We start from the raw sequence: 24,536 nt of genomic DNA on the forward strand, positions 1-24,536 counted from the left end.
ATTGTCAACACGATATATGTAGATGAAGATGTAAAAGGATAGTTGGGAATGGGAAGTGAACCCTAAGCTCCGAAACAGCTGTCATTTCGAGAGGATGCAATAGGGATAAATGCTAAAATGAGAGAGACAGAGAGAGATAAAAACATAGATCCGTACTATAAGAAAGCTCCCATTGTGAGCGGAGGCCAGCTGGTCGCGGTCGGGCCAGGCCTCGTCGAAATCAGCGGAGCACTGCGCGCTGCGTACTCCCAGTGCGTTCACCACGTTCACCTGAGACATACATAGTTTTGCATTAGGTTCTCTAAATACGAAATTTATCGGTTTATATTCACAGAAACCCTACTAGGACAAAAGCAAAGTGAGAAATCCAAATAGAGTTAAATGAAAATAAAAATAAATTTATATGAAACAACACAATCTTTAAAACTAATTGGAAGCATAGCTACTTTTTTTAGTGGATTCATAAACGTATAAAGTTAGAAATTAAATGTGGTACATTTAAATACCTACCTATGTACGATAATAAAATTGAAATATTTAATTTTGGAGTAAGTATTTCATGTGATACATATCACCTTACCTTTTCGGAGTCGCGTGTGAACATCATGTACTCCTCCAGCGGCTTCATTATGTACTCGTTTACTTCCACGAAGATATCTGTGGATATGGCAGGGTTCATGTTCAGTGAATCATCTTCTAATAGATTTTAGAAGGCTTAAACATTGTCCTGGCTTAGACTTCACTACACTTTTTATATCTTTTATTGATGAAGTTCCTCAAGTTTAATATATCTCGGTCAAATACATGTGTATAAAAATAAGTGCACTTACTGGAAAGACATCCGTTGTACCCCTTGTAAATCTTAAGCCTCGGATCACTTGTATTAAGTCCTCCAATTTGAACTTCATTGGATCCAACATCCAGAACTTCCCATGGTCCTTGAACAGGCAATTTTTCTAAAGGTATTTCTATCCTATCTATTAAAAGAATAGCGTCATCGCCTTCTCTAGTGTAGTATACTGTATGTCTGGCTCCTGAAATTCGAATAAGTAAGATATTATTAATTTCTCGTTTCCTTTCGGTATCGAGCAATGAGAAATTAACAGTTTTGAATGATTCACGGTTAGTTTCACTAGCCTTATATCGACCGGGATATGGACCGTGATTACCTTTTCGTTATTTATCCCTTCGAGTGGCATTGTCCTCCTCGAGGTCTCTACGGTAAGTGGCGGTGGCCGCGAGACGGACAGACATAACAAGCCGGTTGAATGGCGCAGCCATTTTGGAAAAATATACGTCAAGTGGCGGGGCCTCAACGGGTGATCATCGCGAATTTGGCGCGTGTTAGAAATATGACCGTTTCCCAAAAAAAATCTATGAATGATATATACAAACTATATATCACTGAATTCAGCATAAAATGGGTTATTTGATTGTATACCAATGAATTCTATTCTATTTATGTGAATTATGCTAGACTTGTTCTAATCTCATATTACCAATTTTTTTCTACTTTCATGTAAAAATACGTATAGTTACGAAATAAAACAATTGATTGTAGAAAAAGCAGTCTTTATGACAAAACAATACATTTAACACGATTCACACAGTTTATTTCACTTTTTATCAGTGCGATTACGTTTGAATGTTCGCGGCTCGACGACGGTCGGCGCGTAATGGGCGAGGTGGGGCAGGAACATCACGTCATTTCTAACAAACTTTGTTTTACGCGGGAATTCGACCGTTAGGGAATACCATCCTTGTTTATTGACGAATGCATCTTGCAAGAGTGAGCAAGCAAGGCATAGTTTTCACGGTTTTATTTTAGGCGCGAAATGCAGCGTCGCACAGAGGCCGCGAGACGGTCTCTGCCAATTACGGGCTTGTTATGACCGAACCTTCTCGCGGCCTCTGCCACGCCGAGGCATATTTAAAAAAATGGCCGCGCCATTTGTACTACCGTTCAACCGGAGGTGCTGCCACCCGAAGGGTTAACGAAATATCGGGACCTCAAAAACAATACGAGTACAATTAAGGTAATCACACTATGGACCGTTATATGGATCCCGGACATCCCGGTTGATATAAGTCCAATGAGAAATTCTTACCATTTAAGAAATTTCGGTTTTTAACTTCAACTCCATAAGCAGCTTCTTCGCGATCTTCTTCAAATTTAAGATAGCCATCTTGTGTTATTGCTATGAGCAAATAGTAACTGCGTCTGAAGATAATAAATTGGTAGTCAGTTTCCAAATTACCATTTTATCGTCATAGAAAGCAAAGTTTCTTAACCCTAGAGTGCTCGCGCTATGAGCATTTTGCCGCCCTCGGCGAAAAAACTATGATTACTTGAAAACGGTTCGTTTGTCAAGGCCATGCGTCCTAGTAGCTGCCCCCCCCCCCGTTCTTTAGCTCTCTATTTTCCAAATTTGGAGAAATTTTCGTGCGTGGTTGACTGCAGGAAGCAAATGTTGCTGCATCTGTGTCGCGTATGGCGGCAAATTGCTCACCGCGCGACTATTACTAACGTAAGTAAAATTTGGGGTCCGTTTTTTTTCTTAAGTCAAAATATTAATAGTTTTTATTAAGGTTAATATTGTTTTGATATTAACAAAGTAAAAATAATAGATAATATTATTTAATCTATTCTATTCCATATTGTTTTTTGAAATTACTAAGCACATGTTATTGTGACGAACCTTTTTGAAAGAAATTCTTCGAGCTATGTTCATACCACATATAATCAAAAGATCAAACATAAATACTTTACAGAAACAAATGGGGAATCAAATCTCGTGTCATCTGAACACCAAAATACACCCTCAGGTGGAGAAGATACATTATTTGTACTATGCCCGTCCATGGAAAATAGAAGGTCCAAAAAGAGCACAATATAAGTGCAAAGTTACTGTGCAACGTACATTGTATAGCCATGTAACAGGACTGATTTGCTAAAATGTATATAGAAGATAATCAAAACGTTTAATTTTGTTAAAAATATCAATATTTCGTTTTTTTACGTAAGCTAAGGCAAAGGCCGTGTTAAAATTCGAAAATTTTTACCTAAGATTTCCTGTTTTTTTTTTAATGTACTATGAATTATAAAATTATAACACAAGTTACTTTTTCTAATAGTATTTGATTCATTTTATCCCATAAAAATTATTACAAAATGATTTAGTAATCATATTAAACAAAAAAACATGTTAATTAAAGGCGGCAAAATGCTCCCTACGCGAGCACTCGCGTTACACGGAGAGGCGCGACTACTCTAGGGTTAATAAATGTCACTTACTGGTTTTCTGTTTGAACTAAGAGAAGGACAGTATTTTTCTGTCGCAGGTCGTTGCTGGAGAAAGCCAGTTTTATTTTCACCTGGAACGTATTACAAAAACCAAAGTAAAACAAGATACACTGAACTTTTAAAACCCGTTCTTGTTGCGTTAGTAATAAAAACAGGCATTGATAAAAACAAAAATGTTGATTTTAAAGGCTTAATTATTATTGCATGGAAGTGTCCTTTAGCAAAATTTTGGATACCTACCCTACTTGATGAGAATGATTTAAATCTGAATGTAAGTAGTAAAGGAAAAAATAATAATATTGGGGGTTTTTCAAAAACCTGTATTTTTACCTGAGATGCTTAAAAGCATTTACTCACTTTTAGCACGGGTCCTTTAAGGGTGAACCCTCTCTGCAATATGCTCTCGCCGTTAAAATCCGCTCCTTTCTCTTCCTTACAATATTCACCAAAATAGCTTGTCAGTTCACAGTTGCAGCTGCTTTCTTGATTGGTGAAGTCCTCCGTGCATATGCCACCATTTTTGCAGGGCTCGGAGTCGCATTTCATGTCGCATTTAGGTAGAACTCCCGCGGTGTCTGTGAACATGAGGTCTTAGGTTACTTATTTATATTATGGATTTGCCAAATCACTTTAAAAAAATCATATTATTGATTTAGATCGTGGGCAAGCGCTCGTAGAAGTATTCCTTCTGAATAAGTGGAAGCCGGAAGCCCAGACCCTATCCCAATATCAATAAACCAGTGGGCAACTCAAATACACTTTGATATGTTTACTTATAAAAAAACACATAATAATTGGTCAACCAACATACGACACTGTCATCGGATAGCACCCTATAGAAGAAAATCGAAAAATTTTATACTCTAATATGTCTACCTTGATCCACATTGTCTTTAGCCTTGCGAGGCAAGTCAACAACATGGTCGGCTATTTTAAAGCCTCTCACGCAGCCCACATACCCCCCTTGAGGTAGTATAGCGACACGGGGTGCTAAATGCAGCGAATAGTTGTCATAGCCTCCAAGATTCATCTGAAAATAGTCGGTCGGAGGGGCTGGAGGACGCTGTGGTAAGATAACCTCTGTAAAAATTTGATAGTTATTTAAATCTATATTTTTGTTTGTATTTATACGTACATCAATTTTGATAATCTCACCTAATTCTGGATTGATCCAAGGTTTATTTGTATAATTGCTCAAAAGCTTTGCAACTTTTTCGATTGTAGTATTTTTGTCATTAACGTGTAACGTCGTGGTATGATTCGTTCTTATAATAGCAATTTGAACACTCTCTCCTCTATTTATATTCTCATATGTTACATTCATTTGAATTATTTCATCCTCATGATTAAACAAATAAATGATTTCACTTCCATTATGAATAAACAAATGGATGAAGTTATTAAGATTATCGTTTGCGTATAACACTAAAGAATTATCATCATAAGTTCTTAGGTTCATGAGTACATTTTCTGTCATCATTTTTTTCAGTCTGTGTTTTTCATCATCTGTTGAATTATCTACTAAATAATTCTTTTTCAAGTAAGCTTCCTTTGTTTGGAATGTTAAAGCTTTTATGTTTATGTCTGTAAAAAAGAAATATTTATTGTAAAATCAACTCCCAAATTCTTCATCATTTTAAATTGGTGTTACATATTTTTTATAGTGTTATTAGCATTAATGGACTTACTTTCTTCACAATGTGTTCCTAAATGAGCCCAGGGATTTTTGCAAATGCATTCATAACTGGACCAGAGTTCCTTACAAGTGGCTTTATTTTGGCATGGATTTGGAACACAAGACGGCTTGCAGTCTTTGATGATTTCAGACAAATGTACGGACATGTAACTGTAAATGTCTAGGATTTCACCGTTCACTACGAGGCCTCTGAAACATCCTATGAGACCTTGACTTACAGCGGCAGCGGATTTCTTGAAATGTTCACTGAAATATTAAAAAATATTTTCATGCTATCGTAATGGTCTGTTTCATGCTATTGGAATTGTGGTTACCATTCCCGTGTTCTGAAGTTTGTCGTTGTGGCCTAACTTTGTATGGGACACAAAATGAACGACGGCTGTTACACTTTTAAATGGAAAGAAAACTCGAATGTATGTAAGTTAAATTATAGAGTAAAAATGTTCAGATATTTTCTTTTCTGCACATTGACTTGGTTCAATATGGTTCCTTTACTTATACATTGGGTACAAAATAAATACAATTTAATGTGGATTATTTCTGCTCTAAGTACGGGCTAAAGTCAGGTGGAGCAAAAACAACCCTATTGGACCAGTATACCTACTCTAGAAACAAAAGTAATGCCCGACTTACGCAGTGGCTCCACCTATGAACATTGAGCCCTCAAACGGACCAAATTCCTCCTCCTGCAGCAAGTTCAGCATCTGGTACTCGGTGTTCAGCATAAACCTCACGTGGTAGAAGTTGTAGTCGATCCAGATCTTGTGCCATTCGCCCCCGTTTAGTTTCCTCTTGGAGTTGATTACCAGTTTTCTATTTGTGCCCGTGTTTAGAGTGAAGTTGAATGTTAGCTCGTGTTCTGTTAAGTATAAAGTTATTTTGCTCTTATATTCGATCCTTCATGTACGTAAGTCTTGGACAGCTTCATATTATATTCCACTTTACTTAAAAGAGTGCTTACCACTAGTCAAGGCGACCATGAACGATGGATAGTTGGGTCTGATAGGTGGTTGGAATAGCAAAATGGCGCTGGTGCCAGTTGTGCGGAAACTGAAGGCGATGTCACCCTTCCTCCAACCCGGCACTTCGATGTATGACTGTGATGTTGTAAATGTCACTACGTATCTCTGTGTATCTGGGGACAGAATGTTAACTATATTTAACTTTAAATAAAACGGCTTGACATTAAAAAGTCTGTGCAGCGCTTCCCTTGCCGGCACTCCTTCCCCTACTCGTAGATCAGGACCGATCTCCTCAAGTTAAGCAACTTAGCTAGAAGCAGAATGATGTGCGGTCACTTTGAGTGGTACTTGGGAGGACCATTAAATCTTTGTCGGTCCCAAGTTTTGCCACATCGATCACAGAGGTTTTTGACCGGTTTAGAAACTTCAACCAGAAAAGCAGCCTATTTACCCACTTGCGAAGAAGGGCTTCCAAGTAATAGTAAAAGTAGCAAAGGATGCAATCGAAAAAGTGCTACGATGAGGGAAAGGAAATATATTTGGTCTAACCAAAATATCCTTACTTGTCTCTACACATTCCAAAGGCCCCAAGGTGATCCTGCCCTGGGCTTCCTCTGTCAGATCCTTCTGCTGTAGGAAGAACATCTCCGTAATACCCAAGCTGTTCGGCACTACGAAGGTTCCCTCGTCGGAGTGCCATTTGTTTTCGTTAGCATCACAGTTGCATGTTTGGTTTGGGAAGATGCAAGTTGAGTTGATTCCACAAGAACAGTAACCTCTACAAAAAAGCAGAGACTGTTAAATGTGAGCGAGTTTCAAGAGGTCTATGTAAATAACAGTATACACACCTAACAAGTCCAATAAGGAATGTGTGAATTCCAATAAAGTCTGTAGCTATTAAGGCGACGGTAGCGGGTAAAATTTCAGATTCTGTCAATTTACCCCATTTCACACACAAGCGCACTTCACGCACACTACCTCACTTTACTGGGACAGGTCAGTGACCCATCATGTTTTTTTAAGATTGGACTTTTAGTTTAGTATTGACCACTAGCCTCCTTTGAGGGTAAAAGCGTTCCATTTAAAGATGAAAGAGAAACAATGCATTTAATCTTGCTTTCCTTGTCTGTTCATGTCACACGTGACGTACCTATTTAATTCATTTGATTGTTGACTGTTTTACTGCCTAATATTGCTTTGTCGAGATACGCGTTTTATACAATTGAAGCGAATAAAACAAGATGTTATTAAGTCAGATGTAAAATGTTATTTACTACTCTATACGGTTTTTCATAAGGTGCCAAATCCATTCAATAGGAATTTAAATAAATAAAGTTTCAGCAGGGTGGCAATTCCATTTTGGCGGATAAAGCGAAACAGAATAGTTATATCGAACCTGCTTACAAATTTTCACGAGAATCAGTTGAGAAATGTGATCTGCAAAGGAGAACATACAAAAGCATTTTTGCCCAAGCCGAAACGGAGACCTTTGCTAACGCTCGGCCAATGATGGTTTAGGTACACCTATAAAAAATGGTTGTCCCTGCTGTAATTTTAATATCTTTATATTTTACCTTCAAAAATAATCGGTATCGCTAAACAATAGCGGTACCTTACTACTTATACGTTCACGAAATCGGTATCTGCATAACTTGATTGTTAGTAAACTAACCTGGAAAATAATCTCAAAATCACCGAAACATTTATCTACAGTCACCTGCAATAATATGTTACGTCATTAGCGCCAACTTTGCCTCCAGGGAAACTTTGCCCAAAACGACAATTTTAAACAAATACGTTAATGTAGAAACATTGATAATAATTATGGCCACCCTGCTGTTTTTAGTAGAAAATAGGTTATATTTCTGACAAAGTATATACCAAACTTGTGCATAACTTGACTTGGGAATTTTGAGCGAGTTGTCTAATATAGGGTATATTTCGGCGGGCAAAAAATTAATAAATAATGAATGCAAGTAGAAAAAATTGAGAACCCTTTGACAAATATTTCCGGGTTTGAGTTATAACACATGAACTATGCTTCATTATGTCTATTGAGATTTAACCTAAAAAGGCCTAAATACACAAAAGTTTTAGCGGTGGGCAATGTAATCCGGTAATTTGGCATCCATACCAACATTGCCCACCACCAAAAACGGATTAGGGTTGTCACTTTCATCTAATTTACCCAACTTCGCCAGTAAAAGAAGGTTATGTTTGTACACTAAAATAAGTTTATAAATATATACTGTATTTAATTTGTCTTATTATCCTTTATTTAGATGTTTTATCCCGTTACCGAATGAAAAACACAACAAAAATCATATTTATGGCCATTAAACTATTGTAACAGATTTTCTCAAAAGTGACAATCCTAGCCTTTGTAAAATGCTTAGGCGAGCCTTATTTGGAAATGGGCAAAAACGGGTAGGCAACATTGCCCAGCAAATTTATTTAAGAGTTTTTACACTTATCGCTAAGTTATTAACAGGGAATGGTAGGATTGCCCAAAACCTTTAAGTGGTCCTTAGACATCATCATCATACGAGCTGTATTTGAATACCAAATTGACGTGGGCAATGTTGGCGAAAACCCCGGATATCTTTGCCGGCCCTCTAAAACGCAAAAAAATGGGTAAAAACACGATATAACATTTTTTTCTTCAAATAAACTGATGTGTTTGATCACAATGGACGTGCTGAGCAAAAAAAAGTCATATGATTTGATTTTCTTTGAGAAATTCGTGTTTAAAAAAAAAAGCGGGCAAAGTTGGTGATAATGACGGTACCTACCCTTCGAAGGCCGCAAAAATATGTGACATGCTCTTATGGTTCTGCAAATAAGATCGTGTCAGATATTTTTGCGGCCTTCGTTGTGTAACATAAATTGCAGGTGACTGTACATTTGGAATAATTATTTTATTTAGTTTCAACGAAAGTTTCATGTTTAGTACGAAAATACTTCAGATATGCAATATGCACAAAATGTAGACCTAATCGAAATAAAACATTGCTTTTTATAGTAAATTTATAAAACATTCGATACATGGGTATACATAACAATAACCAGGCCACAGCGCTAATTGGCCTGTAAGCTTCATCTCGGTCTCCAAAGCCGCAAAAACTCGCTAGTACTTAGTGCTGGTCTAGCCGTTATTTTTTCTTGAAGATTTTCAGAGAACAGCACGTAGACGCATTATACATATAGACGGAACCAACGGCATAATAATAATAATTTATTCGTCGCAATCCATGGTATTACAGATCTAGGTACAAGACTTTCACGTATTACTTATACGAATTACATAACTCTTCCTGTGAATAGGCAATATTTTAAGATACAAGTTCTATAATATAATACAAGATTACAATTGTCATTAAAATTCATTGACGTACAGAAGTCAAATACGTTTTTAAAATGACGCAAAATGATACCAGCATAATAAAAATTGATCTCAATCAGTAAAGATGAGTCTTTAAACTTTTTTCATTTTAAGCGAGTTTTGAAGGAACATAATACTTAAATTCGACTGTAATCGTATTGTTTTAAGATAGTTTACTGCGGTTTTCAACCATTATGACCCGTAAATAAGAGCAAATCAAATTTAAATGAGACGCGAGCTGATATTTATGAACCCTATTTTTTGAAATACAATTTATCTACTGGTATGCTTTCTCGTGTGCGTATATGATTTAATGTCAATATAATTGTCAAAAGCAAGAAAATCAAGCTGTCATTTTCATTTGAAGAAGTAAACGTGTGCTCCGGTGTAGCCCCAACGGGCATCTGACTTGAAGAATAATTTTGAGTGATGTCGTCAATGTATGGAAATTGTTCGAAAGTTTACATTTGAGATTGAATTTCTGTGTTGTCTTTGTGAGTAAAAATATAAATCGATAATAAATTGGTAGCTGAATTATCTAGCTTTCAAAATCATACAATAATTCAATTACTGTCAAAGACAAAATTGTTTTGCTTCTGTCTCAAACGGAACTCCATATTTAGATTTTTTGATACTTTTAGTGTCGATTTGTCGCGAAGCGTCTGGTTGACGTGACCGAAGAGTTGGCGGCTACCTCGCACAACGTTTCAGCATTGCGATACAGCGAGGAAATGCCGCCAGCATCCTTGGTACAATGCCTCAAGGGCCTATTTTAGATTTAAGCTAGTTATTAATTTCGTTTAGTAGTACCACTGTATATATAATTATTGTATGTAAATAAATGAGTTTTTAATTACAGCAAATTAAAAATATAATGGCATGAAGAGTCGGTACACGGTTTCTTCGTGAAAAAAATTACGTGTAATTTAATGCAATTATTAAACATTTATTGAACAAATTATGGTTACAAAGTGAGGTCTAAATCGAAAACATCATATACCGGCCCCTTAATGGAATTCAGGTCAAAAGTCACAAAATTGGTTATAAAATGGAAATTACTTAAAATTGTAAAACTGAATTGAATACCTACCTCTTGACATCTCCCAAATAATCCACGGTATCATTAGAAGACGATATGAACCAAGTGGAACTATGTAGCTCCAACGGCGCCATATTGCAATCGTATTTGATATATTGACGACAAAACAGAGAGTGGGAGATCAGCTCCTGAAGCATTTCTGCCGTGAATTCGCGGTATTTTATTCGGAAGCTAAAATCTTGGCCTGATGCTGATCGGACATCCTGAAATGCAAATAACTAATATTTATTTTATATCCTAATATCATTTTAAATATTTATTTGATATAAAATGGTTTTCAGATAAAAGATTTAAGGTATTCATCAACTTTGATTCTCCATAATCCGTGGAATTTTATGACATGCAATAAAAGTTTATCTGGAAACAAGAATACTTAGGTACACTTTATCGTAACATCCTGGACATAAGGAGAAAAGATCCAATGACGACTATCGCCGAAACTGGGTACTAAAATTTACGAGAAAATGGATCTATGAAGTCCTCTCAATAACTGAATCACTAGGATTCACTTGTTTTCTAACTAGTAGAAGGTAGTTGCAAGCAGCACAGGACCAAATTGACTCTCAAAATTTTGCAGGCTTTTATAGGTAGTGGAATGGACAACAAACAGAACTGTTCAATGAATGAATGAATGAATGAATGTTTCTTTATTCAGGCAATAGACCCATTACATAATTTTAAAATTAAAATACAATAAGTTTAAAAATAAAAGGAAATAAATGTAAAAATAAATAACTACTAAAAAATAACTAAAAAACTACAAAACTACTTACGGTTGGGTTGCTGATGCGCGGACAACCAATGCCGGAAAAACACATTTTGGTAAATATTTTCATTTACAGTCGTAATTAGCCTATTATTAGAAATGCGTACCCTGTTCCAGAATGACGCTATTCGATTTCTAATAATGGCAAAGAAGTCAGGTACCCTGGCTTCAACAAACCTCGCTGACGCACTACAAAACCGTGGTTGTTTGGTGAGAATTCGCAAAGCGTCATTGTACTGTACTCTAAGGATGTTGTAGGCTTTTCGTGTATATTTTGCCCAATGAGATGCCCAGATGAGCTATCCAAGAACAGCGAAAGTGCAGTGAATCCTTGTGACTCTTGTGAGTAATGGTGACTTTAATTTGAGCATAAACGTTTAAAATAATACATACCACTTGGCTAGGCAGATTGTGTTCAACAACCGTGGTAGAGGAATCTGCGTCGATTTGAAATTCGCACTTGACGTGTGCTGGTGGGAACTTGCCGTTACCGTCGATGTCGATGAGGTACACGTCGTTCCTGGTGTAGCCGAGGAGGGCTAACTCCTCGCATGTCTTACGAAATGTGGCGAAGTGACAATTCACCCCTATGTATCCTGTAAATAACAAGTTTAAAAATCCTAATTATTTCCTGAAACTAATTCGTAGGTAGTTGAATGGCAAATGTCGTGTCGCACACGCATTCAATAATGAAAATGTGCATAAAAGTTGTTTTTATACAATAAAATAAATTCTTTTGTCACCCTCTTCAAATTTTCCATTAAATTGCTATGAGCCGAAGTACGAAGAATTGTCGGGAGTTACCTATTTAGAAACTTCTTTGTCAGTAGTAGGTACTTATACTATGTACTTATTATAAGAGCGTCCAATGCTAGCATGCATTGTTGCAGGGGTTGTTGTAGCAGGAGTCCACGTATCTGCAGTTATCGATGGCATCGCCCACCATTCATTCTTGTTTATAACGTATCTGAACAAAAACAGTATGAGTACATACTGTAGGCTGGTAACATACCAGTTTTCTCACAGTCGCAGATGACCCTGTCTTCTCTGATGGAGCAGATGCCGCCGTGCTCGCAGGTGTTTGGCCTCGTGCAGGGATCCACGTATCTGCAATCGTCGATGGCCACTTCGCCTACCACTCGCTCGGTATTTATAACGTATCTGTAAAGTCATTGATCGACTTGAGAAATGTAAAAAAATCGGGGTTTTTGCTTTTTCTCGGCGTTTCAAACTTTTATCAGCTACAGTAAATACTGCAACCGTATTGTTTGTCACCGATGTCGTTTATAAAGATTTTTTATTTTACGTTTTACTTTTCAAAAAAATGCTTGAAATATATATCTTAACTGCGTTGATGTGGTCGCGCTGCGTTATAAGTTGCCACAGTGTTTTTTTTCAAGTAATATATAATATTCACATATCAAGCAAGTAGATTAAAAATAATACCTTGGTTCGATGAGGAGTCCATTAATTTTTACATTCCGCATGCAACCGATCAGGCCTAAGTTCGCTGACTTTAGACCGCTACCGATGACTATTTTGTCTTGGAGACTGAAGTCCAAACCTAAAAAAATAATAGCCTGTTCACAAACAACCGAAATTACACCTTAACCATTTTTTCACACCACCTCTTTTAAACCGGGCTTTTGTGACACTTTAAGAGTGTGTTCTGTAAATTTACATATAGGTCGGTTCGCGCCATTTTTGTCTAATGGAGAGTATTATCCTTTATAAATTAGATGAAAAATACTTACCAAACATTTGTGCTGGTTTATTATTATGGTCCACAGTCAGCTTGAATCTTCCTTTAGTATATTCTAATTCGACAGTGTGCCAATCATTGCTAGCATTAAACTTTACAGACTTCAATACAGTCACATTTTTACCTACGTCTGACACTAGCTCAAATCTTATTTCTTCTTTTACCATCCTCACCTAAAAATGTATGAATAATAATTATGTTGTGAAACATACGTGTATAACTTATAAACTCCTGGTTAAAAATATTAGCAAAAATACTTTTATTTATTAGAAAGTTCCATAGGCGTCTTTATATTTCATTTCATTGCGCATAACGCAGTTAATTAGAGTTTTAAGAATGTCGTTAATAAAATGGAAGGTACCTACCTAAAATAATTTTGGCCACGGCTACTCAAAACCAGAGGAATTCAAAGCAACTAGTTCACCTCTTTTATTGCAGTGCAACTTGATGATAATTACCCAAAATATTCTCTGACGTAGAGAAGGACAAAAGGACACTTAATAATGTTAAGTACTACATTAAAAAGATAAGACTGTATGTGAGTCGTGGATTGAAATATTAATTTTATCTCACCTCCCAATAGCCTTGACCAGAAGCAGTAGTAGTTTCGCTATAGGCCAAAACTGCCATGTTCTTGCTAGTTTTGAACTCAAATATTAAATTAAAGCTATGCGTGTTATTATGCACGGGCCACCAAATATGTGATGTTGCGAACGGATAAGTAATTGGTATCACTTCTATATCAATTTCTTCAAACTCGGGATCAAGAGCTCCAATGTAATGAACCTTAGGATTGTTCTGTTTTAGCACGTAAAGTATCGACACGTCGTTGTAGTATACATATTTGAGATTACCAGCGAAGTTATTGAATGATTTCAATCCTTTCATCTTGTGTAAATCAGGTCCACCGCCTAAATAAATTTCAGGATCAATATAAACAAACTTGGCTTCTCCAGGAGTCTCATAAGTTTCTATCACGCCATCCAAGTAAACAACGAGTATCTTTTCATGAAGAGTAACGGTCAAGTTATGCCATTGATTGTCGTTGACATTGTGGCCAATGTAGTCGTCTATGGGACCGTCTCCAAGATCTATTTGGAATGCAACTTTCCTTTGATGGACTGAGAGAGCTATGTAATGATGCTTGTCGTCGATTTGGCCGCTGGCGTAGAAAAGTGCTGAGTCGTCGAAACGTGTCTGGAAATGTAATAAGTGGAAATGATGTCTTGAACTCGAATACAAGAAGCTAAGTGAATACGGTCAAGTGAACAGCCGTGGCCGCGTTATTGAAGACTCCAAGAAAAGCGGCAAAAATCAAGACATAAAATCATGTAACGAGATACGTTATCTCATAATTAACCCCAATGAATGTCATCATGTAACTGAATATCGTTCGACAATCTCTCGATCATGTCCAATTACAGACCTCGAGCAATTATCGGATCATTACGTGAATTTTATTCAGCTTATTCTGGCCAGGCTCAATAAACGTGATGATGACATCCGATTTTTAAAATATTTAATGTTAAAATGCGCTTTGAATTTATGCCTAATTTTCTAAAATTTTTAACAACCACAGAAGGGCTAAGATGGCCGGCTCTTTATCATGCGGTAGCTGCAGGTTCTATTATACCTACCTACATAGTGACTGCCAGCTGTGACATGATTATTATATAAGTAAGTAGATTTTTATCATAAATTTGTACTAAAGTAGCCGCCATATCGTGGCGATTCGATATTCTTAAACAAACAAGAGAATAATTCTGCACCAACACGCATAACAACCAATAAGATATTGTAAAACACATTTTTTTTTCGTGTTGTGGTTTTTTCATGTGTAGCGCGGCTGCGGCATCATTCGACAAAAGAGCAACGATATTCTAGCGCTATTCGATATTATTTTTTTAAAGTTATAAATTTCGAAATAATTAGTAACATGTTGGCCAGTGCATTTTACGAAAAAAAAAATGCAATTGTCATAAAATAGTCAAGTCGGGGGGCCTAGCCTAGGCAAGATGCCAATCGTTTGAGCCGTAGCGAACGAAACGCTAATGTCTCTCTGACGCACTAATATGGAAGAGTGATAGGGAGACATTATCGTTTCGTTCGCTACGGCGCAAACACATAACGATCACACTAACGACACGACTGACGGTTGACGATCATAATATAAATTCGTATAGATTAGTGTAAAATAATTTATATTGTAATTTCATATTATGAAATAAATAAATCTAAATCTAAATTTTCTTGGCTAGGACCTCAGGAGTCGTTATTAAATTAAGTACTTGGTTATGTAAGAGAGGTCGCGGTCGCTCGCCAACCAGGTGGACTGACCAAGTTAGAGAAGCCACTTCCTCAAGCAAATTCCATCAAGCAGTGAGGGATCATCAAGGATGTGAAACCTAGTGATCACGATCCTCAGGAATGAGGGAACGACTGGAGAGAGATAGATATCACTTACTTTAAAATGCAAGCTGACCCTCGTATTGGTCGAATGCACCCGGTCCTTCCAATCATACACCCTGTATGACACGTAACTTGAGCCCCGAAGAGTCAGCACCGTGGCGGCTGCAATGTCATCGTTGACGTAATATCACATCATCGGTTACATTACAGTGCTTCCCATCAGTAGATGGAGTATAATAGTCATGCAAATACAGAGAAATAAGATTTCTCTCATCGGAAAATTAAGAACACTAGACTGGAACCTAATTTTTAAAGACTTTTATCAGCAAATACCGGTTTGAATTAGTTCGGGTTGTGTCAAAATTGTGGGTAATAACTAGTTAACCAAATTCTCTAATGTTCTTAATTTTTCAGAACAGAAAAGGCTAGGTGGATGTAAATGTGGCCAAAACTAATTGCTGCAGCCAGGGCCGTAAGTAGCTTGAGTTGAATTTAAGGGGTGTCATTCTGAATCCCTAACAACGTTTGTCCTAAAGTCACTTGCCCTAACTGGTTTGTCCTAATGGGCACATGCCCTAACGATCAATTGTCATAACGATTATTTTCCATAATGTAATAGTTAGCCTAAGACTCATTTGTCCTAAGCATTTGTACCATAACTATCAAGATCCCTAATGTTTTTTACCATATTCTTCGAAATTCCTAACAATGTTTGGCATAAAATAATATGCTCTAACTGTTTTGGCCTAATGGCTATTGCCCTAATGATCAATTGTCATAACAGTTACTTTTCCTATTCATCAGTTATCATAACAATTACTTTCTATAATTAATGGTAACGAACTGTTGCCACAAAAGTGTGTTAGGTTAGGTTAGAACTGTGACCCTCGCAAAAACGAACTGCTACCACAAAAGTGGGCTAGGTTAGGTTAGAACTGCGACCATCGTAAAAACGAACTGCTGTTAAAACTAGGTTAGGTTAGAACTACGATCCTTTCAAAAACGAACTGCTGCCACAAAAGTGGGTTAGGTTAGGTTAGAACTGCGATCCTCGCAAAAACGAACTGCTGCCACAAAAGTGGGTTAGGTTAGGTTAGAACTGTGATCCTCGCAAAAACGAACTGCTGCCACAAAAGTGGGTTAGGTTAGGTTAGAACTATGATCCTCGCAAAAACGAACTGCTGCCACAAAAGTGGGTTAGGTTAGGTTAGAACTGTGATCCTCGCAAAAACGAATTGCTGCCACAAAAGTGGGTTAGGTTAGGTTAGAACTATGATCCTCGCAAAAACGAACTGCTGCCACAAAAGTGGGTTAGGTTAGGTTAGAACTGTGATCCTCGCAAAAACGAATTGCTGCCACAAAAGTGGGTTAGGTTAGGAGGGAAATCAAAATTAGGGCATACGAGTGTTAGGTCAATCAACGATAGGCTAAGTAAAATTAGGTAACATGATGGTTAGGATATATAATTTTTAGGCCTAACAATAATTAGGCAAAAAAAGAATTATGCTACATAACATTAGGATAAATACTCAATATGGAAAGTGCCATTAGGGAAAAAACATATTAGGACAAAAAAAAATCGGCCATTCGATAATAGGGAAACCAAAATTAGGGTATACGAGTGTTAGGGTAACTGATCATTATGACAAACAATATTAGGTAATGCAAAAATAGGAGAAAAGACTTTAGGGATTCAGATATAGATCCGAATTTAAGATATGGCAGCCGTAATTACAGCTAAAGGTCGAAATATTATCAAAGTCGATGGTATTTCTTAAGATAAGGCAATGGGATTTGCAAAAATAGGAGAAAAGACTTTAGGGATTCAGATATAGATCCGAATTTAAGATAGGGCAGCCGTAATTACAGCTAAAGGTCGAAATATTATCAAAGTCGATGGTATTTCTTAAGATAAGGCAATGGGATTCTAAGGTTACCTAGCATTGCCCCATAAAGCCGCTTAGCTACGGCCCTGGCTGCAGCTCGCGAAATAAGTAGGTACTCTAAGCAGTGAGCGTGAATTGTCACTTTATCGTGTTTCATTATGTGAGATCTAACATGTAGTAATCTATGACGTAAATACATTCCCAATTATAAGGTGAAAGTGGACAATTATCGGCTTTTGTACCTATTATAAATAGTTTACGACGTACAGGTAATCCGGAAACTGGTGTTACGTGGATTGTACTATCACCAAATTTGAACAATTTCGATAAACCAGTTGACTTATTTTTGATGCACCGTCGTGGACACTTGAGTGATCACTTATAGTCCTTATTGCAAAGACATACGGTTCAATGAAGGTCATTTAGGATTGTTGCTGTAAATATTTTAAATAAGGAGGGTTTCGTTTTTGGTTCCGATAAGTCGAAACTTCTGGCTGATTTTAGATAATACCTGCTCCGCATGCTTCGGTTCCGATAAGTTAAATTTTTTGTTGGATTTTCCTCGTGTTTGAAGATGTTTTCAAGTTTGGCTATCGTGGACCCATTTAATATTTAATGTTTAAGTTTAGATTTATACTTAATTTTGACTGTGAAATAGCTATTTAGTCACTCCGGGTACATTTTGTTAAACGTACCTAAATTATTTTACTCACTGTAAAAATCGCACAAATCCTCTTCATATCTAGTTCCAAAGCAGTCACACCTATACCCATTATACTCATTAATACACCTCGACCCTTGGAAGCATAGGTTTTCTAACGTCCTGCATTTGTCTATACAGCCTTCTTTGACGTTTTCATGTTTGGTTGCGATTAGTGGTACGATGGGAAGGAGGTCTGAGGCCGCCTTGCCGGAACTTAGAACCATATCGCTGATGCAGCCTACGAAGGATTCTATGATGTATTTGACCCCGTGCAGCTTTTCTTCTGAGCTTAAACCTGGAAATGCAGACAAATAACAAAGACGGTATTACGGTGTGCCGTTGGAAAGTTTCCAAGCGAAATTTTAAACAAAGGAAAATTTCGGAAGCATCTCGTTAAATTTTTCCAGAAATATCTGAGAACATTTCCTACTTTATGCAATTTTTTCGCAACTTGCACATTACCTACCTCCAGACTATGTGTTATAACTGTTATAAGATGTTAATCAGTTGTTATTAAATGTGAAAGTGACGTTGGTACTTAATATAAATATAAATGAAAACCTACCTACTTAATATAAATGAAATCGGTTTAATTGTATTTGTTTCGGCGCATATATATAGTTAAAAAGACACTAATATGTCAATTATTAATGTCTGTCAATCAATTAGCTCTTCAAATCGCGTTAGAAATTTAGAATCGCTTCAAATCGATTAATTTATTCAATATCTCAGAACAATACTGCATCAAGGCAACAAAATTCCTGGCTTGTTATTTATCTAAATTGGAAATATATTAAATTACAGAACCTATTGCTATCATTATCATTGTTATCATTGCTACTCGTATTTGCAATATTAATGCTTACCTCCGATGAGTATAACAGATGTCAAGTTATCAGTAATTCCATAATTTGTATCGAAGCTTAAACCCTGAAAAATGAAAAGAGTTCTTAACATTTCTTTTTCCAGGAATTTTTAGTCTTAAATTATAGTAAAAAGTAGTGGTCGTAATTTACCTTGAGGTACACCTCTTCCTTCATCTGGTCCACTTTGGCTATGAGTCGTGCGCCGTGTACGTCTATTGTGACCTGTACACTGTGCCATTGGTCCCTGTTCAGGGCGCGGCCCACCGTCACGGATGTCAGGTGTTTTCCGAATACGTGGACCACTGTAAAATTTCAGTGCTATACAATGGTTCCTAGAAAGGTGAGGTCACCCAACGAAATGTGCACTCAATATACAATTTGGGCTATGGGCTATAGGCAATGTTGGTTTTTAGCGTACAATACTTCGACATTAATACCTATATGGAGATCAGGCGGCGTAGCACGGTCGCGTTTTTATCCCTTGTCACCATGCCTGTCACGTTCTAACAAGTATGTAAGTGCAAAAGGGACGCGCATAGTGATAGTCGATAAAAATGGAACCGTGCTGCGCCCGCGGTTGGCGAATGTTTAAAAATAAAATCTAGCCTATGGGCTATAGGCAATGTTGGTTTTTAGCATATAATACTTCGACATTAATACCTATATGGAGATCAGGTTGGCGAATATTTAAAAATAAAATCTAGCCGCAGTAGATGTAGCTTGTCTAGAACTTTTTGGGGTTGAGACATGAAAATCCGCTTGCGGCTTGCATGCGGATTTTCATGTCTCAACCCCAAAAAAATTTGGCTTGGTTTGCTGACCCTTCCCAGTATTTCATTCGCCCGACCCAGCTAACATTTTTTGTTAAGATAATTGTAAAAATATTACCTTTAAGTTCTCCTTTCTCCACAATAACATATAAAGCGTATGGCTGCATTTTGAACACAGGATTCTTCACATTGTGGTAAACTAACAGACCATGAGGTAGCCTCGTACGAAACTTGAATGATATTTCTCTGCATAATCTGAAAAAGTCGAATAAGTATTTTTTAATAACTTTTTTTCAAATATTTGAATTTCAATACAAGCTTTTATCGCCAATAATTTTTATTAGCCATCGATCGAAGCAACTCTAAAAAAACATAAACTCAATGAGGTTCAGCCTAGTTACAATAATTATTGTTATTAACACACCGTTTAAGTACCTAATATCTGGGAGACCGAGCTTTGCTCGGAAAACATATAAAAACACACAAATGCGCGTTTTCCCAGAGATAAGACCTAGCTAGATCAATGTATCGCCCCCGAAAACCCCCATATAGCAAATTTCATCGAAATCGTTAAAGCCGTTTCCGAGATCCCCAATATATAATATACATACATGGTGTAACATGAGGAAACCGAATAATTTTAACCACGCATTTCTGAGGTCAAAAGAAGGAAAAAATGTAATATGAGTTTAGGTAAATTTCGCCAAAAAAAAATGTTTTTATTGTTTTGTTTTTTAATTTTTTTGGATGTATTTGTACATAAAAAATAAATGTAAACTTGTCACTTAAAATTGATTTTTTTCGTAAAACCTACTTTTTGCAAAGTGTTACTTGTCACTTTTTGACATCTATCAATAAGGATATTTAGACTACACGTCCCATAGCAGCAACATCACCATCAAAAAGGCCTTTTACACTATGTAACAATAAAAACATGTTTTTTTTTTAAATTAATATTATCTCTGAAACTAGGCGAATTTCAAAAAAGTTTATAGGACATTTTTGTCTCTAAATATGATCAGGAATACGCTGTTAAAATTATTCGGTTTCCTCATGTTACACCGTGTATATATATAAATAAATAAATAAACAAGAATTGCTCGTTTAAAGGTATAAGATTGTTATTAACGAGTCTTATCGATAATTCATAATTCATATACTTTCATGTTTTAATGTTTAGGTTTACGTAATTCAATTAAGAAAACTGTAAGTCTACAATATTAGTAAATACTTACTATTGTACCTAATGTAACAATACAAGACTGTTTGTTTCTAAATAAATAAAAAAACATTCGCCACCTTCAGTATCCATCATCATTCATCAGATTAAGTAAGTTCGATGTCATCATAATATTGCATTGTCTTTTGTTTGACATAAATATACCAAAGGCCAATCGAACATGGAATCGAAAGGAAGTGTTGATAAACTTACACGGCAAGTTGAAAGTTTCTAAGAAGTTGCGGAATGGGCGGTATCTTGCTCATTATTACCAGGGATCGTTAATTTTCCAGCAATTTTGGTGCAGCATAGTAAAAATAAAGGATTTTCTTAAAAAAAATTCTAGGGTGATGATTGGTTAAGGTTAATATTACTGTTATTAACACTAATCATCTATTCCACCTAGAGTAGGGCATAGGTACAGATGCTTTTAACCAACAATGCTGCACCAAAATTGCTGGAAAATTAACGATCACTGATTATTACTGTGTATATGCTACAGATTTCTTACCTTAACTGAAACCTCTGTATAATATCTCCATCCAATTGTATAAAAGTGTTATTCTCCGCAAACATAAAGGTCCTATGGTGCCCAGACTCCGCGAATGTCAGGAATCGGTCGCGGTCGCTCGGCGGTATGGGGGGTATGACAGTCGCGTATGTGGAGGTCGATATGTTGTACGTGGAAACACTGGAGGCTGTTGGAGTTAATGCTAGCGTTGTTGGTGGTAGAACTGTTGATTGGATAAAATGTGTTTTGTTTGAAATTTAATTACTGTTTAAAAATAGGGCCCCATAGATGTACCTGGTCTACAAGTACTCGTAAACTGTCCAACAATAGTTCCTACTCACTATAACTTTATAGGTATAGGTGATGACAAGATGTGTATTTAGTTAAATGTTAACGTAACCTAGGGGTTGGCCTAAAGGATAGTCTAAGCCGAGGCGTCCGACATTACGTTTCCTATGATGAGTGATCAGTGATCACGTGATACTTTCTATAGAATACCTACGAAGTGTCTGACGAGTCATACTTTTAGGTGCAGTCTAGATAGAAATCCCAAGTTTTTCTTCTGATATAAAAGTAAATCATGAAATGCTCTTCTATAAGAAGATTTACCTAAATTCAACAGATACATCAATCTTACCTTTCTCATCAGGAGTGAGGTCTACGGGCAAGCTGCTCTCAACATCAGCTGTCCCACATAAAATCTGAAGTACCAGCCAGCTTACTAGGATCCCTCTTCTTTGCCACAGACCCATTCTGTGTTACGGTCATTTATCTGGGGATGAACACGCAAATTTAAATAATACTACATCATTCTGGACCCAGTTCTTATTAGAAACCAGAGTCTAGTATACATTTTCTATCACAAACGAGAAATTGACAAAATGAAATATCGACTGTTATCGATAAGCAAAGCAAGTCGCTTTTTCGCTTTAACCCTATGATGTGCGGTGTCGATGGATAGGTCTTTCAAAACAAGTACGTGTTTCCAACAACCATTGTGTAATAAAATGAATATTTTCGGAAATGATCGCTCCACACCTACATGATATGGATCAAAATATTCAGTAAATAATATTGGCGACTATGTTATTGTCACACGATTGCGATATTATTCCGAGTGGAATAGCCACCGGAGGGTCAATAAACAACTGCCGCATGACGCATGACGCATGACACAACAAAGAATACCGGTGGCCCTACTTACCACCAACGGTCACTCGGAACATCTGTCGAAATTTCCTTAAAAAATATACTTCCTTTCTTAACAATCAAAACAATCATTAAAACCATTATAATCCTTAAACCCTTACTCGTAGAGTTTAAAATAGAAACCTTTTAATTCGCATAGGGTACCGGGCGGAAATGTGACTCGTGTGGGCAACGGAAAGTGGCCAATGTAAAGAGGTCCGCCTTGCCTCTGTCTTTTCTTAATAAGACGGAGGTCAAAGCAGGCCTTGCAGAAATGTCATGGGTCAAGGATCCTTGGTTTTGCTTAGGAGCTAAATTGGCTCAAATAACTGTAGCCCTCCAGTGTCGGTTGACACATTGGTTTTGACGTGTCTGGATTTGACATTTTTACCCGAATATCTTAAGGGTCTCTTTTATCATAATAACAGTATCGGTAAGAGAAAAATGTATCCCTCATTTTTATCGCTAGGAAAAATATAAGTGTATACTTACGAATATGAATATAATTTGTAATCCTTTTATAAAAACCAGCATTTAACTTTTTATATCACCTAACGCAAGCTACAATCATGTTTTGACACTAAAAAATATTAGTTAGGCTAAAAAAATATTTTAGTAATAAAAAATATATTTTAGAAATGATTGATTATATTCTATTCTATTTAATTGTGAAACACTAAAAACGGCACCGTTAGTAGAAACAAAACGCAAACTCTTTAAATATTCAAACATAGAACGCGCCGTTTTTTTTTTATTTTTTTAAATCCCGTTCGGGATGGCACTGGTCGCGTCCCCGCCGCCGTACTGAGGCGGTTAACTGAGTAATCACACCGGCAATTTGTACATGGGTCACAGTTGCTCCCAGACTAAGGACACACGAGGTTAGAAAGAGTTTCAATAAATCTATTGTGGACATTATTATCGTATTATGTGAGCGCGCGTTCGATTTGTCTAAATTATAGTTGACTGTACCTACAATAATAATACTGAAGTCACGTGCGCTCTCATATTGCTTAAACTTGCTTGGTTGGTAGGTACCTATTGTAGATAAGATTTTGAGATGAAGCCTGATTAGAACATGAGTAGGATTTAACTTAAAGACAGTTTCGTCAAATATCTTAAGTAAGTATCTATATTTTGACGGACAGATTAACGTCATACAAGTTATATAAATTTTTTGAAGTGAAAACTTCTTTAGCGGCGCTGAGCACTTTTTGAGGTGGGGAAAAAATGATAAACTCGAGGCAGCGTAACGCGTAACGCGTAACGCGCTGACGTCATGTGTTACGGACAATGTTATTCACCAAAGAACTTTAGTCATAACGTATCATAATCAGGTCAAATATTTAAAACTGGACTTTTATGCTCAATGTTCTAATCTTGTACGGGCTGAAATACGAGGATCTCACAGTTACATTCTAACTTTATATCACTCCAATATAATTCAATTAAGCTACATCTTGATGAAATCGCTAATAAAAGTGAACTCTAGTACTGGTGAATAAACCTCAAAATATCATGACCAAATATATTTAGATGCGAGGTCTGCAAGGTAACTTTACAATGTCTATTCGAATTTTATAGTATTTTATGCAACCGTTGTTTAAGAGAGGTCAAAAAAGGCGAGTGGCGTGAATAACAATTTGAGGCGAAGCCGAAAATTGTTAATAAAGACGTCACGAGTATTTTTTGACTCAGTTAAACAACGTTGCACACAATACTTTTTCTACGACCGAGCACTTACTTTGAAATAAAATTGTAAATTTAACAAATATTTTTAATTCAAGAAGTAGCAAAAATGAAGGGTAGGGGCGGGGAAAGAATGAATGAATGAATGAAATTTAAAAAAACATGTCTATGGTTCACTTATTTGTCAGAGATGACATTTAAAATAAGGTTGGCAACACTGTATTTCATTCAATATTTTTTAAGTGGTCATTACACGAAGTATCGTAAAATCGTCAAAAAGATACTGCGTGTATGCACAAATTCTTTTTTGGGGAATAGACTAAA

At 36.6% G+C, this 24,536-nt stretch overlaps 1 protein-coding gene across 1 annotated transcript in view; it reads right to left on the minus strand.

Moving 5' to 3' along the window:
• Nucleotides 1-23,155, minus strand: part of LOC134795359 (axotactin) — a 28,104-nt gene extending 4,949 nt beyond the window's left edge. The window contains exons 1-26 of the mRNA XM_063767187.1: nt 23,016-23,155; nt 21,973-22,107; nt 21,336-21,558; nt 19,724-19,860; nt 18,986-19,137; nt 18,836-18,899; nt 17,980-18,264; nt 15,436-15,542; nt 13,545-14,168; nt 12,964-13,144; nt 12,656-12,773; nt 12,222-12,370; nt 11,603-11,805; nt 10,435-10,646; nt 6,526-6,740; nt 5,962-6,135; nt 5,634-5,859; nt 4,993-5,246; nt 4,460-4,888; nt 4,181-4,384; nt 3,662-3,879; nt 3,296-3,375; nt 2,109-2,221; nt 831-1,034; nt 581-657; nt 157-270 (exon numbers count right to left, since the gene is read on the minus strand). Coding sequence (XP_063623257.1) covers nt 157-270; nt 581-657; nt 831-1,034; nt 2,109-2,221; nt 3,296-3,375; nt 3,662-3,879; nt 4,181-4,384; nt 4,460-4,888; nt 4,993-5,246; nt 5,634-5,859; nt 5,962-6,135; nt 6,526-6,740; nt 10,435-10,646; nt 11,603-11,805; nt 12,222-12,370; nt 12,656-12,773; nt 12,964-13,144; nt 13,545-14,168; nt 15,436-15,542; nt 17,980-18,264; nt 18,836-18,899; nt 18,986-19,137; nt 19,724-19,860; nt 21,336-21,558; nt 21,973-22,087 — 4,878 coding nt within the window. The 5' untranslated portion in view covers nt 22,088-22,107; nt 23,016-23,155. The remainder of the gene's footprint in view (nt 1-156; nt 271-580; nt 658-830; nt 1,035-2,108; nt 2,222-3,295; nt 3,376-3,661; nt 3,880-4,180; nt 4,385-4,459; nt 4,889-4,992; nt 5,247-5,633; nt 5,860-5,961; nt 6,136-6,525; nt 6,741-10,434; nt 10,647-11,602; nt 11,806-12,221; nt 12,371-12,655; nt 12,774-12,963; nt 13,145-13,544; nt 14,169-15,435; nt 15,543-17,979; nt 18,265-18,835; nt 18,900-18,985; nt 19,138-19,723; nt 19,861-21,335; nt 21,559-21,972; nt 22,108-23,015) is intronic.
• Nucleotides 23,156-24,536: the final 1,381 nt, after the last annotated feature.

This window comes from Cydia splendana, chromosome 12 (assembly GCF_910591565.1).
Source record: "Cydia splendana chromosome 12, ilCydSple1.2, whole genome shotgun sequence".
Taxonomy (NCBI): domain Eukaryota; kingdom Metazoa; phylum Arthropoda; class Insecta; order Lepidoptera; family Tortricidae; genus Cydia; species Cydia splendana.